Genomic DNA, 15555 nt, shown 5'->3' with positions numbered 1-15555 from the left:
GTGGGTTTTCTGCAGCATCCCTGCAAACATGCACGCACACATGTACACTCACTGAGATTTTAACCCCCCAAAAAGCCAACATATTGAGTTTGAAGAGTCAAATATACAGATTGTTGACACTGCCGAGGACCTTTTGTTGACATCCACCGGTAAAACTTACAGGACACATCTTTAGGTACACCTGCACAGGTTATTCTCTAATAATTTAGCACAAACATCGTTCTGTTGACACCGTCAGAGGTATTCATTTCAGAATATACCTGTGATTGTGTTTTTTTCAGGGGTGCATTATACTTTATAGTAAAGATACTAAAAAGCCAAAGCAAATTGGTGTAATATCTAATAATATATCTCATTGATCATTTTATTACAGAACATGCCTAGGGCCAAAAAGCCAAAGTTACATCCAATCTAACATTTTAAGCGATTTATGAATCAAAAAGCAGGACCTGTTTTGTTTTTGCCCGCATACAAAGAACAGATATGCCGAGTATGTGTGAAGGCTCAGAGTTAGCGGGTATTATTTGGTCCTGTTTTGAGTGGACAATGTTTAAGCATTAGATGAGTCACAATCCACAGCAAACGGGAGGATAATGCTGCCTTTCATGGGAGCAGCAGAGCACGTGTCCTCACTTAATAAAACACTGGCTTCATCTTGCCTTACACATCTTGACGTTGATTTGCATCACATGATGTCAAGCAATTGTTCTCGAGTTGGGAGCCTCTCGGCTTGCTCGCTCCAGTTGATTTTACCCATATGTCACACTTTTGCGCTGTGACTCGGCATTACTGGGGATTATGGCCCATACATACATTTCAGTAATGACTTAATCCAATTCTGTATCCAAAACAAATCATCCAGCTATGCATCTGTCCATCCTTCTACAGTATAGTATCTGTACGCTTCTATTTAGCTTTCTATCATGTATCGGTATGTCTACTACCCGTTTATCCATGTCTGTCCATTTTCCTCCCGTATAGTATCTATTTTCTATCAGTCTGGCCATCATGTATGCTTCAATCTAGTTATCTATTTGATCGTCTATCCATCTATCCACATTGCTATCCTTCTGTCTGTCCTTTCATCTATCCGTATAACCATCTAGCTGTCCATCATCCATCCATCTATTGTATTCATGTAGTATCTATCCATCCTTCTGTCGAGCTGTCTGTCATCTGTCTATCCATATCAGTCGATCTGTAAGTCCGTATACCCGTCCGTCCATCCATTCGTCGACCCATCCAACATCTGTCCATCTACAGTAACTTTCAGTCTATCTATCCGTCTGTCCTTCTGTCCATCCATTTTCCGTCTATCTACAATAACTCTGTCTGTCTGTCCGTCTGTCCATTCATCCATCCATCATCCGTCTATCTACAGTTATTATCTATCAGTGTATCTATGCATCTGCACTGATGGATGTACTCCATCCATCCATCAACAGTAACTATCAGTCTGTTCCTCTGTCCGTCCCTCATCCATCAATCTACCTGTCTCTCCATCCATCCACAGTAACTATCTATCCATCTATTTGTCAATCCTTCTGTCCCTCCACCTGTCCATCATCCGTCCATCTACAGTAACTATCTGTCTGCTAGGGCTGCAGCTAGGGCTGGGCAATAAATCGATATTTTAAAAATATCCATATTTACTTTAAGCATGATATCAAAACCAACCATATCGTTGATATCGATATAGACTGGATTTTTGCTGTATCTCCCTCATCCCTGCATGCAGGAGGAGGGAGGAGGGGCGGAGCAGAAGCTCGGCGGCTCCAGTCGAAGCGACAGCGTCTGCGGTGGAAGAATTAGCCCCTCAAGGAATAAGCGGTAGCTCAGTAATGTGCAGGTACTTCTAAGTCAGAGCTTAAAAAAATCCTTTTCACCACCTTAAAACCAGTTGCAACAGTGGGGAAAAAACGGCTTTAAAAACCTGCTGAAAACGATGGACTCGCAACGTCGAGCGAGCTTTGCAGTCACAATTATTTAGTGCGACAAGCTCTACCACAAAGGTACAAGGAAGTCACACAGACAGTTGCTAAGCCTGATGCACTTGACAGGTTGGTGTTTCTGGCACCAAATCTATGCTATCTATCACTATCTATTCATCTATCCATCTGTCTTTCTGTTCATCAATCCATCTACAGTAACTATCTAGCCATCGGTCCGTCCATCCATCCATCCATCATCTGTCTATCTATAGTAACTGTCTATTTGTCTGTTCTTCTGTCCATCCATCCATCATCTGTTTATCTTCAGTAACTATCTATTCATCTATCCATCTAAAGTAACTATCTAGCCATTTGTCTGTCCGTCCGTCCGTCCGTCCATCCATCCATCATCTGTCCATCTATAGTAACTATTTGTATGTTCTTCTGTCCATCCATCTATCATCTGTCTATTTTCAGTAACTATCTACTCATCTATCCATCTGTCTTTCTGATCATCAATCCATCTACAGTAACTATCTAGCCATCTGTCCGTCCGTCCGTCCATCCATCCATCCATCCATCTACAGTAACTACTGTATCTACTCATCTAGGGATGTAAATGTTTGTGATAGACGATTCGAATCAAATTTAGATACACAAGTTACGATACAGATCAGAAACGATATATTTTAAAAACGGAACAACTCAATACGATTCGATTGAGTGTATAAACGATACGATTCAATTCTACGGTTAATGTTTGTTGATGTAGACATTAATCTCACATGATAAAATAAAGATGGCAGTTTATATGGAAGTGGCATTCTTGCAGTATTTTCTAATGTGTAAACGAGTACGTCATATCCCCAAGCATGCTGTAAGGCACTAGCAAAATAAAGTCAACGCAATAACATGTCAAATGTTTATATTGTTTAGACACAGACCAAACAAAGACTTGCTGAGTGAGCATCTTTTTCTCTGTTGTCTGAAGTTACCACGCTCACCTCTGTTGGTCTGGCTGCTCAAGTTTAGCGCCCTTCTCGTAAAATCCAAAGACATGTCTTGTGTTGGCTTTCACTTTGTTTCTTATTATCGGGAGAATGAACAATAGCCCGTACAACGACTTGTCACATGCTAAGCCTATCTATGCCAGCGTGTGTGATCGCTCACGTTTCAATATCATTCCACTTTCTGGCATTTTTGTTTACATGCCAGGCTGGCGGCATCTAACTAGCTCGTTTTTGAGCTACAAGTGGCTATTATGTTCATGGGATACATCCATCATCCATCACCGATCGTCATCACAACTTACTTTTTTAAAGTGTCACTTAACAATCTTGCTCTCTTGTTATCATTACAATACTTATGGCTTGTCTTCAAAACACTAGTTGTGTGTCCAAGTTGTGCACCTGAAACGCGTAGTGTGTACAGCTTTAGACAGTAACGCTATCACAGTGGTCTCCAACAGGTAGCTCGTAAGCCAGCAGTAGCTCACCAGCTGATGATGAGTCGTTCACCAAAGAATATTTGCTTCGCCTCTTAATATTTTTATAAGTGTTCTATCCAAACACGACACCTGTATTTAACGACAAATGAGCACTTTGTAAATAAAGTGCCATTTAAATGTTAGCAGTGCTTGCAGCGACTTTGCCATTAAATTAACAGTTTTGCAATGTTCTTGGTTCATGTTAGGCTACTTGTTGAAAACAAGTTAAATAATAAATAAATAAGTCATTAAAAAAAACAACAACTTGCGGACAGAAGCGGCATGACACAGCGGCGGCAGTCCGCCCTCCCATGTAGCCCACCACCACTGCTTCAGAGAAAGAGTAGAGTTCCAGGGGGATGTCTCCACAATCGATTCATCTCAAGATTTATGGCTGACTGTTATCGATACAGGAAGCTTCCACCGGATAATCGGAATCGTTCCTTCGTCAAACCGGATATCCGGTTGCATCTATTCGTCTATCTATCCATCCATCTGTCCATCCATCCTTCCATCTACAATAACTATCTCGCTGTCTGTCTGTCCGTCCATCCATCCATCCGACTTGGTGATACTTGTTATTGTTTCTCTCTGTCAGGGCAACTGAGCTGCATCGCTTTCCCCAGCCACGAGGAAGAGTTCCTACGCAACACTGTGGGCGCTGCCCCGTACATCCTGGTGCTGGGCCAGAACTGCACTGCCCGCTACCAGCTTCTCAACTGCCTGCTGGGAGAGAGACTGCTGCCGCTGGGGCCCGAGGCCGGGGAGGCTTGTGAAGGCGTTCAGGGCACGGCGTGCAAGAGACGTAAACTGTGCTTCACCCACGGCAGGCAGACGCGACTCAGCCTGGCGCTGCCCGGCCAGTACGAGCTGGTGCACCAGTTGGCGGCCAACCGCGGCCGCTGGGATACGGTGCCCCGGGAGGACCTGGAGATCCACGAGGAGTGCGAAGATCCGGCACACAGGCTCGCTGAGCTGGAAATCACCCTGCATCACCCGCTACTTCAGGTAGGTTTCATTTCCTTCTATTTATCCAAGAGTGAGGCTTCAGTTATCCCTGCTGTTATGTGAGGAATGTTTGGAATTTTGCTTTGTTTTTCTTTTTAAGCAAACGGATGAAACTCAAACATGTGCTTGATGTTTGAAGAGTAGGAAAATTGAAGGGACATGTTATGTCTGTTTTTACACTTTGGACTAGTCGCCGTTTCCGGTTTCCATGGTGACGCAATGCTAACGGTCATTTTGTGATTAAAAATCCGTGAGGGACACTGTTGGACTCAGACAATGTATTATTAATAACACAACAAGAGGCACACCGTGTTGAGCACTAATCAGGAAATGTGCGTGAACCGTGGCAGCATTTTTGCCTTCCTTTTTTTACGTAAACCGAACCGAAGTAGCGGAAACACGTACGCTACACGTACGCTAACTGAGGTTCCACTGTACAAGTTAAACAAAAGTGAAATACGATGACTCACCCTTTGATGACGCAGCGCTGAACTATGCGGCGAGAGGATTATTTTATGTGACGGGGAGGTGAGTCTTTTCACACCGACACGTTACTCCCCTAGCCAGAGCTAGCTAGATGACTTCGGGGTGTACATTTCGTTCTTCCTTTATTAACTATTTATTAATTAATGTTGACTTATAACAGGGGTGTCCAAACGTTTTCCAGTGGGGGCCGCATAGTCAAAAAATGAAAAGATGCAACTTTGCTACTTGGATGTTTTATAAAGCAACACGTGTAGATATGCTAAGAAGGTACAGTGTATATATATGTTTCAAGAAAGAACGGCATCTCAGCTTTTGATATACTGTAGGTGAAAAAGCCTATTATTAGTGTCAACGTTTGTCTTCGTCTTTTCTTTTTTTTTACATTTATGCTGTTTAAAAAAAAAAATCCAAATACTGTCTTTCTTATTAAATACCCTTCATAAATTTTTTGTTCCTAATATTATGACTGTTTTCTTGTAATATTTTGACTTTATTCCAATAATATTAGTGTATAATTTTTTCCCCAACCTAATTATCCAAAAACATTGTTTTGTTTGTTTCTCATATTAGTCCAACTTAAAAAAAAAAAAAAAAAAACATTTGTTCTTTAGTATTTTAACTAAGGATGCTATACTGATCAGTATCGGACCGATTTTTGTGAAAAGTCACGTGATCTGCATATGCCAATATATTAGGACCACATTGAAGAAAAAAAAAAAAGAATAATCTGAGATTTCCAAAATGAAGTCGTAAATTTACGAGAAAAAAAGTCGGAATATTACCTATAAAGGTCACATAAGTCCTCCCCTTTTCATAGCTGTCTCAGGCAATGCCTGTTACGAGGGAGTAGTAAAATAATCCGACATTTCAAGAAAAAACTTGCAAAGTTACAAGAATGACGTCGTAAATTCACGAGAAAAAACTTGCAACTTTATGTTACAGGCATTGCCACTGTGTGAAAATGGCGGACTGTGACCTTTGGCATGTGGAGGGGGCGTGTAAGGAAGGCGGAAGTGAGAATGGCTAACCATGCTAACCGGTTTAAATCTGTTCTAAATAAAAGCTTGCCTGAAGCAAGCTTCCTTGCAGAAGAGCTATCCTCTGTATTTTCCCTCTGACATGTGTGACACCAAGACACGTTAATATCACGACTTTATTCTTGTAAATTTCCGACTTTTTTTGTGTAAATTGACAACCTTTTCAACGCCGATCACCTGTGGCTAGTACTATTGCAGCCCGAAGCGACCTCTTCGTGCTGTGTAGCGTCTTGGGCAGCGTCGTCCTCCCACTTTCCTTCACACTGCAGGCGTGCCAAAACAAAAACAATCATGTCTGCCGTGTGGAACTTAGTTTTTGTGGCGTGTGTTGGCAATTATCTTGCTGGAGTAGCACGTTAAAAAGCTTTAATTTAATACGGCATTTGAAGAACAAACACTTGTTTGGAGTACTGAGAGTTTTCGAGGCTCACGGTGTGATCATCAGTCAAACGGCAGCCAACGCAGCCAAAACGCTGGACAAAACTCACCCGTATGGGCCTGACAGTCAGAAGGCTAAGCTAATAACCTGAAAAATAATTAAATTCATCGGACGATGAATGATGACCAGCCTTTGTCAGCGGTGGAAGACATGATCGGAGCATCCCCTTATTTTTTCTCAAAATTAACGCGTTTATTCTCGTAAAAATTCTCGTTAGAATATGCCTTTTTCCTCTTATTATTTTTACTTTGTTCTTGGACATTTACAGCTGTTTTTTTTTTTCATATCTGCTGTTATTGTTTTTTTTTTATTTTCCAACTATTCCAATTTTATTCTTGTCAATTTTCTTCTCATAATTATGACTATTTCTGTAATATTTTGACTTTATTCTTGTAACATTATACTTTTTCCCCCAATCGAATTTTCCAAAAATGACAACTTTGTTTTGTTTGTTTCTAATATTGTGACTTTGGAAAAATCTTAAATTAATTGATAAAATAATACATTTTCTATTTGGAATATATTGTGTGCGCGCGTGTGTGTGTACGTATGTATGTGTGTGTGTGTGTGTGTGTGTGTGTGTGTGTGTATACATATATATATATTTTTTTTTCTTTTTTTTTTGTATTTCGAAACTCTATGGTACTAATATGACATTATTTTTCCTCATAATATAACAAGTTTATTCTCAGAAAATTGTGACTTTTTTTCTCGTAATATTTTGACTTTATTCTCGTAAAATTGCTTTGTTTCCATTTCTACTGTTGTTTTTTTATTTTCCAACTATTCCAACTTTATTCTTGTAAATTTTCTTCTCAAAATTACAACTTTGTTTTATTTGTTTCTCATAATATTATGACTTAAAAAAGTAAAATTACAAGTTTTTATTGTTTACAATAATTATAATGATTTTTCCTTATAATATGACCTTATTGCTGTAACATTACGAATCACATTAAAAATGAGATTCTTAAAAATTAAATAACGTTTTTCTTTTGATATTTTGACTTTATTCTTGTAAAATTGCTGCTGATTTTTACTATTGTACTGAGCAGCCAGGACAGTAGTACCACGTTCCTATGTCGCAATAAGTTCCATTTACGCTTCTATGGTCGTCATCACACGTGTCCCCTTTGCTATCGCTGGTGACATTAAAAACAAAAACACTCGAACGGAAAAAAGTCCCAGAAAAAAACAAACGGGGTCAATCCTTTGACATCTCACGTGATTTCATGCATGCTCGTGAGTCCACCTCACAGGCTTTTGTGCGACTTTAGAGGCATTTTTGGTTGAAGTCTAAATGTAGAAGCACTTGACTTAGGAGGTTCCGCTGTACTTGAGAGTGGAAAATATGCGAAGAAAACATGGTTCCATTTTGTCATTGATTATTTTGCAGCCTCGGTTTAGCTTGAGGGTCATTTTTGTCTCAGCTGCCAAATGGATTACTGAACAGAGCCGATTATTATCGGTGTCCACAACGTGACCCACTTTTGTTTGAGGAATACACTTTTTTGCTTCCTATTTTAGATGAAATGAACAAACTAGCAAAGTTATGTGGGAAAACGTCAGATTCTGTCACCTGGTTTAACAACCACGCCCACCGAATGCGGCTAATCCAAACATCTTGCGGCAAGTCAATCCATTTTTTTTTTGTTTGGGTCAGTCACTCAGTCACATGTGACGTGTGGAAAATGAGCTCCGAACCCCTCATCTCCAACTCCAACAAGACACCAGGCCTGGCTTTTCCTCGGGGGCAGCCCACCCGCCCAACCCCCTTACGTAATGCTGCTAGTCTGGTGCCATTCACATGACTAGGTCATAGCGGGGGGGAAAAAAAATCCCAAACTCCTCTGCTATGATGAGGTTGCCATGGTTTTGGTGTTTTGGAGCTGTGCAGCGTGTGTTGGTTTGGGTTTCTGGGTTAGTGTTGGGTAGTGTGCTTCAAGGTCACGTCAGTGGAAAAGACTTACCATGGAAGGTGACAAGTGGGCGGACGTTTTGCTTTGAAGAAGGTGTGGAAGGGTTTCATGCGGCGGTTACTGTGCACATGTTCCTTCTTAGGGACTAAACCAGCCTGAGCTTTGTGCTCAATGAATGAGAGATTAGCGCGTTTGGCTTGATTGTTCGGGAGGCACAGAATCTCTCTGCCGGCTGCGGTATTCACACACTCCTGCCACATGAATCGCTGAGGAGACACTTGCTAATTAAGTCTTCCTCATCCCCTGGTCTGTTTTAGCGCACAGGAAGCCAGGGTCCAAACCTTAAATGTACACTCCTGATCAAAATTTTAGGACCAGGTGAAAAATTGCAAGAATTTACATTTTGCACTGTTGGATTTTCAGGCGCTTCTAAGGCCATTCACACTGCAGGTCAATCCGGATTTTTTTTTTTTTTTGCTTCAAGTGACCTGTATCAGATTTTTTTTTCATGTCAGTGTGAACAGCAGGCCTCATTGGTATGTAGATGTAAATCCGACATGTATGCGCTGTGACTGCAATAGGAACGGTCAGGTCGCATGGAAACGTGTAATGCCATGCTTACCGGGACTCTGATAAAGGTGCTCACCAATGTAGGCAAAAGCTCTTCTTGTCATTCGAAAATGATTTTTAAAAAGTGTCAAGGAAGCGGCTTACGGTTCCTGCCACACATACGCTCCTCGGAACAAACTTTCGCAGCAAGTTCTCCACAAACTGCCATGGCTGTAATTCTTGCCCTCTTTCTTCTTCATCTGCTGTGCAGGATCATTTGGTTAAGAAAATACTGACTCCCGTTGCACAAAATCCTTGAAATTGCGCGCACACTGCCGTAATCGTTACTTCCGTAAACACGCGGAAAGGCGTGTGACGTCTTGTCCTTGCGCATGCATGTCACTTCCAGTTGCACTTTTTGATAATATGAACAGCTGCGTTTAAAATCGGATTTGAACAAAAAATCGGAATTGGGCATCATACTTGCACTGTGAGCAGAGCTTCAAAATGCATTTCTTCTTTTTACATTTTGAAGCTGTACTTAGAGCCTCCTTATGATCCAACAGTGCAAAACGTAAAAGCTTGCCATTTTTTGATGAGAAGTTTAATGGTCATGTATAAAAAAAAATGGGAGTGCAAAGAAGAAAAGAAGAAGAAATTAAAAGTGTGTCACATCGTAAAAAAAAAAAAAAATGGCAGCAGAATCTTTTTTAAGACTTGGGGTGGGGGCAATCACAAACAGACCTTTTTTTGCAGGCTCTTTTGTCCAAATGTGACTGCATTAAAGGGATTCAAACGCCGTATTGATCGCAATGTTTGCAGGCTATCTTTGTTCCGGAGAGGCGGCTCTGCCCGGATTTCTAGGGGACGGGACTGACTGTCTCCTTTGTGTGGCTGTTTTGCTCCCAAGCACTTCTTCCCGCCTTGTTTTTGTTTGTCTGATTGACTCAAGCGTTAGGAAAGTCGAGGTACATGTTGCTGAATGAATCTTTTCCCGTAAGAAATGCAGCAATCCCTCGTTTATCGTGGTTAATTGGTTCCAGACGCTGCCGCGATAATTTAAGTAGGATTTAATGTTAATCAACTGAATTTCTTCGTAGTTATGGCATACAAAAGCTGTTCTGATCTTCTAAATATGTTTTTTTAAACAATATTAGCGCCGTCTAGACGTGAAATAACACCCATATAATCAACTTTACATTTGTTTTACCCAATATAGTAGATATAGGGATTTGTTTCTCCCTTAATAGTAAAAAGTTTCATTTAAAAACTGCATTTTGTGTTCAGTTGTGTTGTCATTGACTAATATTTACATTTGTTTGATGATCTGAAACATGTAAGTGTCACAAACATGCAAAAAAATTAAGAAATCAGGACAGTGCAAACACTTTTTCACTGTTTATAGGCCGCACTTGTCTGTAAGCTGCAGGTGTCCACGTTGTGTCATGGGATATTTACACAGAAAGACACGCTATAAACCTTGCAATCCTACACTCGGTGTTCCCAGCATCACTCGTAAGCGCCGATGAGTGAGACGTGAGGCGCTTGGAATCAGTGCTGCCAAAAGACAAAGATAAAGCAAAACACGCACAATTTTTTTGCATGCTCAGAGCTGAGCTCTTGTGATGTTTGCTGAGATGTAGCGACATCATCTTTGTGTCAGGAAAACGCAAAACACATGGTTAGCATTCATTATTTGATGCTGTGAAGCAGGAGTCAAGTTAGCGTAGTTGAAATGAAAAGTGTGGACTGATGTTGACTTTCATAGACTTAGATTCCCAGCCCATTTGTGGCCTGCGGCTGGTTGTTTTTATACAGCACATTCTAAAAATGTAATTTAACCAGAAACAAGAGCAAACTTTGGGAAATCAGCTGTAATTTTACAAGATTAAACAAAAAAAAAATTCAGAAAAATAGTTCTAAGCTAACGAGAAAAAGGTGAAACGAGAATAATGTAATATTGTAAGGAAAAATAACATAATTTTAGTAGCATAGATTTTAAATATTAAAGAAAAGGGACTTTTTAAAAAGTCATAATATGAGAAACAAACAACATCAAATAAAGTTGTCATTTTTTTGGAAAATGAGGTTGCCGCAAAAGTTATAATGTTACGAGAATAGTCAAAATATTATGGGAATAAGTTCATAATTGTGAGAAGAAAATTTACAAGAAGGAAGTTGAAGTTTACAAAGAATATTTAAAAAGAAGTTGAAATATTTGGAAAATACATTTACAAACATGAAAAATGGGGGGAGAAGAACAAAGCTGAGATGCAGTTTCATCCTTTCATTTTTCAGTATGTGGCCCTCGGTGGAGAAAGTTTGGACACCCCTGTTTTCAGATGTGTAGCGAAGCCTTATTATTATTATTATGATTATTGTTTTTACAAAGCTGTCTTTTTTGAAGTGATGGGCCCATACACAGGCGATTGTAACACAGCATCACGCAAGTCCCTTTTACGTTCCGGGTCATCTAAGCCCTAGCGCGTTACACAGCGTCATGTCCATGAGAAGGTCTTTTTTTATGACATCATTTAACCAGTAGGGACGTCCCGATCCACATTTTTTGGCTTCTGAGCCGATGCAGTTTTTTATCATCTTGCCAATCTGATCTGATCCAGTACCGATGCTTTTTTAAAAAAAAATATTTTAATAACATTTTTTTACCAAAAATGAATTTGTGGAATTGAATACGGTTATGAAACTAGCTCTTCAAAGCATTAAAAATAATGCAAACAAAGTAATGCAAACTGTATTCTTTACTTGCGTATCTTGCTTGCTGCTGTAACAAGTGAATTTCCCCTTTGTGGGATGAATAAAGTACAAATACAATACAAATAATGCTGAATTTACTTTTTTATTACACAGAATGACCAACAATATTTGCTAACAAACCTCTGTGAGTCAGGTCCCTAATCCAACAAAAGTCCATCCATTAAAAGAAAAAAATTGGAAAAAATGGCCGTGCAAAATACTTTTAGGGTAGGACTAATCATTTGACATGGGTATAGATCAATTTATGGTGTAGTTTAGAATATATGACATTTTATTTACGGTCCCTAACAACCAGCGGTTAGAGCTGCAGTTCCCGTGCAAGTTACCCACACCATGACGCAGCAGTCCGGGCACAGCGAGGGGGAACTACCGCTGTAGCGACAAAGCTGAATATCCAACGTGAAACTAACTTCACCACGGTACACCGCGGACATGTCTGCATGTTGGTGTTTCGTTTTCTTCTTGCGGGTGGCGGGTGTCGAGTGGCAAGCAAGTTTGAGGCGCATTACCGCACCTACCATGTTGGAGTGCGGCACAAAGTTACGAACATGATACGGCAACCGGATCGGCCTGATGTTCGATGTTCAAAATGCAGCGGATCGGCAGCCGATCCCGATCCTGAAGATCGTATCGGGACATCCCTAGTAAGAAGTGAGGGAGATCGATATTTCTCTTGTTTAGTGCTCATAAACGAGCTCTGGAGACACACGTGATTAAAAAGTCACCGAGGCATAATACATTTTACATAATAATATGTCCTTTTACATTACAGTTGGCAATGTTTATTTTTTTTTGTGCGCTCACGGTCCTGCAAGCTTAGTGTTTTTGTCTCCGCTGACTGCTGGCAGAGATAATCTTGTTGTCTGGCTGCGTCTTAGTACCGGGCTGACCCTCAAATTGCTGCCAACGGCAAACAGCTTGTTAAAGGCGGTGAGTCATATAAAAGCAATGAGCTACAACATATTGTACCAGTGTCTAATGTGGGTGTGTCACACTGCAACAACTGAAGGAAAGTTACTGTCTTTTACCCTTTTGTTGTATGCAAATGTTGTTGCAGAGCATCTTATAATTACAACTATCTTCACTTTGTGTGTCTTCCTTGGCAATCAGGTCAGGAAATGTTTGCACTTACCCTAAAAAGGGCTTTCATTCAGCTTGTCAAGTCAATGCACCGACTTTTGATCCTGCAGAGCTGAATTGATCTGGAATCTGTGTTTGTATGCACAGTACTAACTTCAGCCAATGAGGTCAAGTTCTCTTTGTGCTTTGTTTGTCTGCGAGCAGGATTACATAAAACGACTTAACTGATTTTTTCCCACTTTAGTTTCAAGATTTGTCTTAGTTTCTCAGTGAAAGTTGTGCGGATAACAATGACACAATTCAGTATTTCACTGTGCTGTGACTTGCATATTGACATGAAATAAAAATGTGTGTGGTTCATCGTTAGGAAGCAAAGGTGATGGTGGTGCCGTGTGCGAGCGTCCAGCCCATAGAGGAGGCCCTAGAAGACTTCACCCGCAATGTCATCCCAATCGTACTGTACGCCATCAAGGAGGACTCCCTAAACGCGGAGCAAGTGGCCGAGCTCTGGAAGGTGAAAGAGATGCTCTCCTATCCCATCTGCTTCGTCCGCATCCCCGACACCATGCCCACAACCTCGCCGGAGCCCGGCCGGCGCGTGGAGAAGGAAAAAGAGCGCGAGAAGAGCCCTCTCCACAAGCAGCTGTTGTCCCTCGGCTTCCTCAGCAGCCCCACGGGAAACTGCTCCTGCGGGGCTCCCACGCAGATGCCCACCCCAGGTGCCAAGCCGCAGAGCATGCTGGGCGAGGCTTTCGAAAAACTCCACAGGCTGCTGGTGCCCTTTACGCGCCAGGTGCTTCAAAACCAGCAAGTGGAGGCCGCCAACCTGCTCAACGGACTCCACTGCCGCTGCCTCGATCTTTTCATCAACCAGGTTGGAGTATTTTTCTGCCTTCTCATCATGTGACCATTTATTGCTCTTCTTCAGCAGCGCGGCCTCCTTGTGCGTCAAGCAAAACACAGACGCGACTTTTGTCCTTTCTCACACCCCCTTGACCCCCTGCAGGCCTTCGACATGCAGAGGGACCTGCAGATAACCCCCCGCAGGCTGGAGTACACCCGTGAGAAAGAGGGGGAGTTGTTTACTTCCCTCATGGCCATCGCCAACCGCAAACAGGAGGAGATGAAGGAAATGATTGTGGAGACGCTCAGCTGCATGAAAGAGCAGCTGCTGGAGGACGCTGCCAACTTGGAGTTCATGGGTTAGTATGTTTGTAGCGTGCAGCTTATTGGAAACAAACATATGGATATATCTATTTCTACTAATACAGGGGGCCCCCAGTTTACGTACGCGTTATGTTCCTATTACGCATTGTAAATCCATTTTTAGTGGATACGTAAATGATCCACATGGAAACGTTTTCAGGTCAAAATGCAAAGTATTTTATCGTTTCAGCCTCTCAGCCGCACAGAAACGGCATTCTGGGTGAATTGAAACGGTATTTTTTGAAAACTGCTTCCAGAGTGGGTAAATCTGAAAACACCGGCTCGTCGTTTCCGTACAGACGAGCAATCCGCTGGTGTTTTTTTTTTTTTTTTTTCAAAAAACGATGACGCTAGCGACCCGTCGCCGTCACGTGACCAGAAGTGAGCTTTGACGACAAGCCAACAATATCTGAATATTTCAAGTGTCATGACTCACGGCAGTCCATATTCTCCTGGTATTGTCTTGTCTTATACTCCCAAAATGACGCACATGTAATTCCACTTTGTCGTAAGTCTAGACAAGCCTTGGAAAGCGGACTTATGCGCGTGCTTTCTTTCTTCTTCAATGGTTTAGTGTGTCACGTGGTTCCGTCAGCCTGTCTGTTCACAGCACCACACGTAGGTGTGCCTTGTGTATTACATCGCTTTCACTCAGTGATCCGTACCCAACTATCTAGTAATCCGGCACAGTGTGCGTGCCAAAACCGCCCTGTCCCGTGTGGACAGGGCCTTAAATGAACACCTAAAGCGGTGTTTACACTTGCACACATTTTACTTCCGCATTGTCCCACGATTTGCCATGGCAATGCCTGTCATTAGGCCTGCCCCGATAATCGATAAATCGACTAATTGAACGATTAACAAAATAACAAAGTTGATCATTTTTACCGGCCTCGATAAATTGACATGTGCGTGGATGCGTGGTTGCTTTCCTCGTCTTTCAGGCTGAATGACACTCTGCAGCTATCTGTGCGTGGAGAGAGTGAACCCTCCTTTCACCCATTTATGACCTATGAGCTTTGTCCCAGCACGCGGAGGCGGGCCCACCTTGGCTGGCAGCAAATTAGCCTCGTGAGCAAGCGTACGCTAACGTGAATGACGGCACAAAAGCGATAGTTTCTAAGACAAATGCCACAGCCACAGTGTGGGAATGTTTCGGTTTTAAACAGAATGAACAAGGTGAGCGCGTGAACACTGACGAACCGATATGTCGCATTTGTTCGAAAGTAGTGACAAGGAAGAAAGGGATACGACCAACTTGTATGCACACCTAAAATAGAGGTGGAAAGGAGCCTTTGTCCCGACAGTCAGTCGGTGTCGCTTGCTACAATGCAAAAGAAATGCAGCATTTCAGGAAATGTTTGACAGACAGTACGAACTGCCTGGGAGAACATACATAAATACAGTACATGTAAATGTCACAAACAGTAATTCAATTGAGTGAAAGCCAAGACGTGTTGAAGGACATCAGAATCATTACATTTTACTCCGCCACCACAGATGTGTGGTCCAACTCAAATATGACCCTCTCCATTAGTTTAACAATACACTACATAACTGCGTGTGTGTGGCTTTTATGGGAGCGTCTTTTTCTTCACAGAGAAAGAGTCCCATTTTATTTTCATTGATTTGTTTTTGT

At 41.7% G+C, this 15555-nt stretch overlaps 1 protein-coding gene across 1 annotated transcript in view; it reads left to right on the top strand.

Moving 5' to 3' along the window:
• Positions 1–15555, top strand: part of dstyk (dual serine/threonine and tyrosine protein kinase) — a 31144-nt gene that overhangs the window by 793 nt on the left and 14796 nt on the right. The window contains exons 2-4 of the mRNA XM_054783481.1: positions 4016–4425; positions 13078–13584; positions 13717–13912. Of these exons, the coding sequence (XP_054639456.1) occupies positions 4016–4425; positions 13078–13584; positions 13717–13912 (1113 nt within the window). The remainder of the gene's footprint in view (positions 1–4015; positions 4426–13077; positions 13585–13716; positions 13913–15555) is intronic.

This window comes from Dunckerocampus dactyliophorus, chromosome 8 (genome assembly GCF_027744805.1).
Source record: "Dunckerocampus dactyliophorus isolate RoL2022-P2 chromosome 8, RoL_Ddac_1.1, whole genome shotgun sequence".
Lineage (NCBI taxonomy): Eukaryota > Metazoa > Chordata > Actinopteri > Syngnathiformes > Syngnathidae > Dunckerocampus > Dunckerocampus dactyliophorus.
The sequence above is the reverse complement of the archived record's forward strand: the minus strand, read 5'-3'. Positions and strand labels throughout refer to the sequence as shown.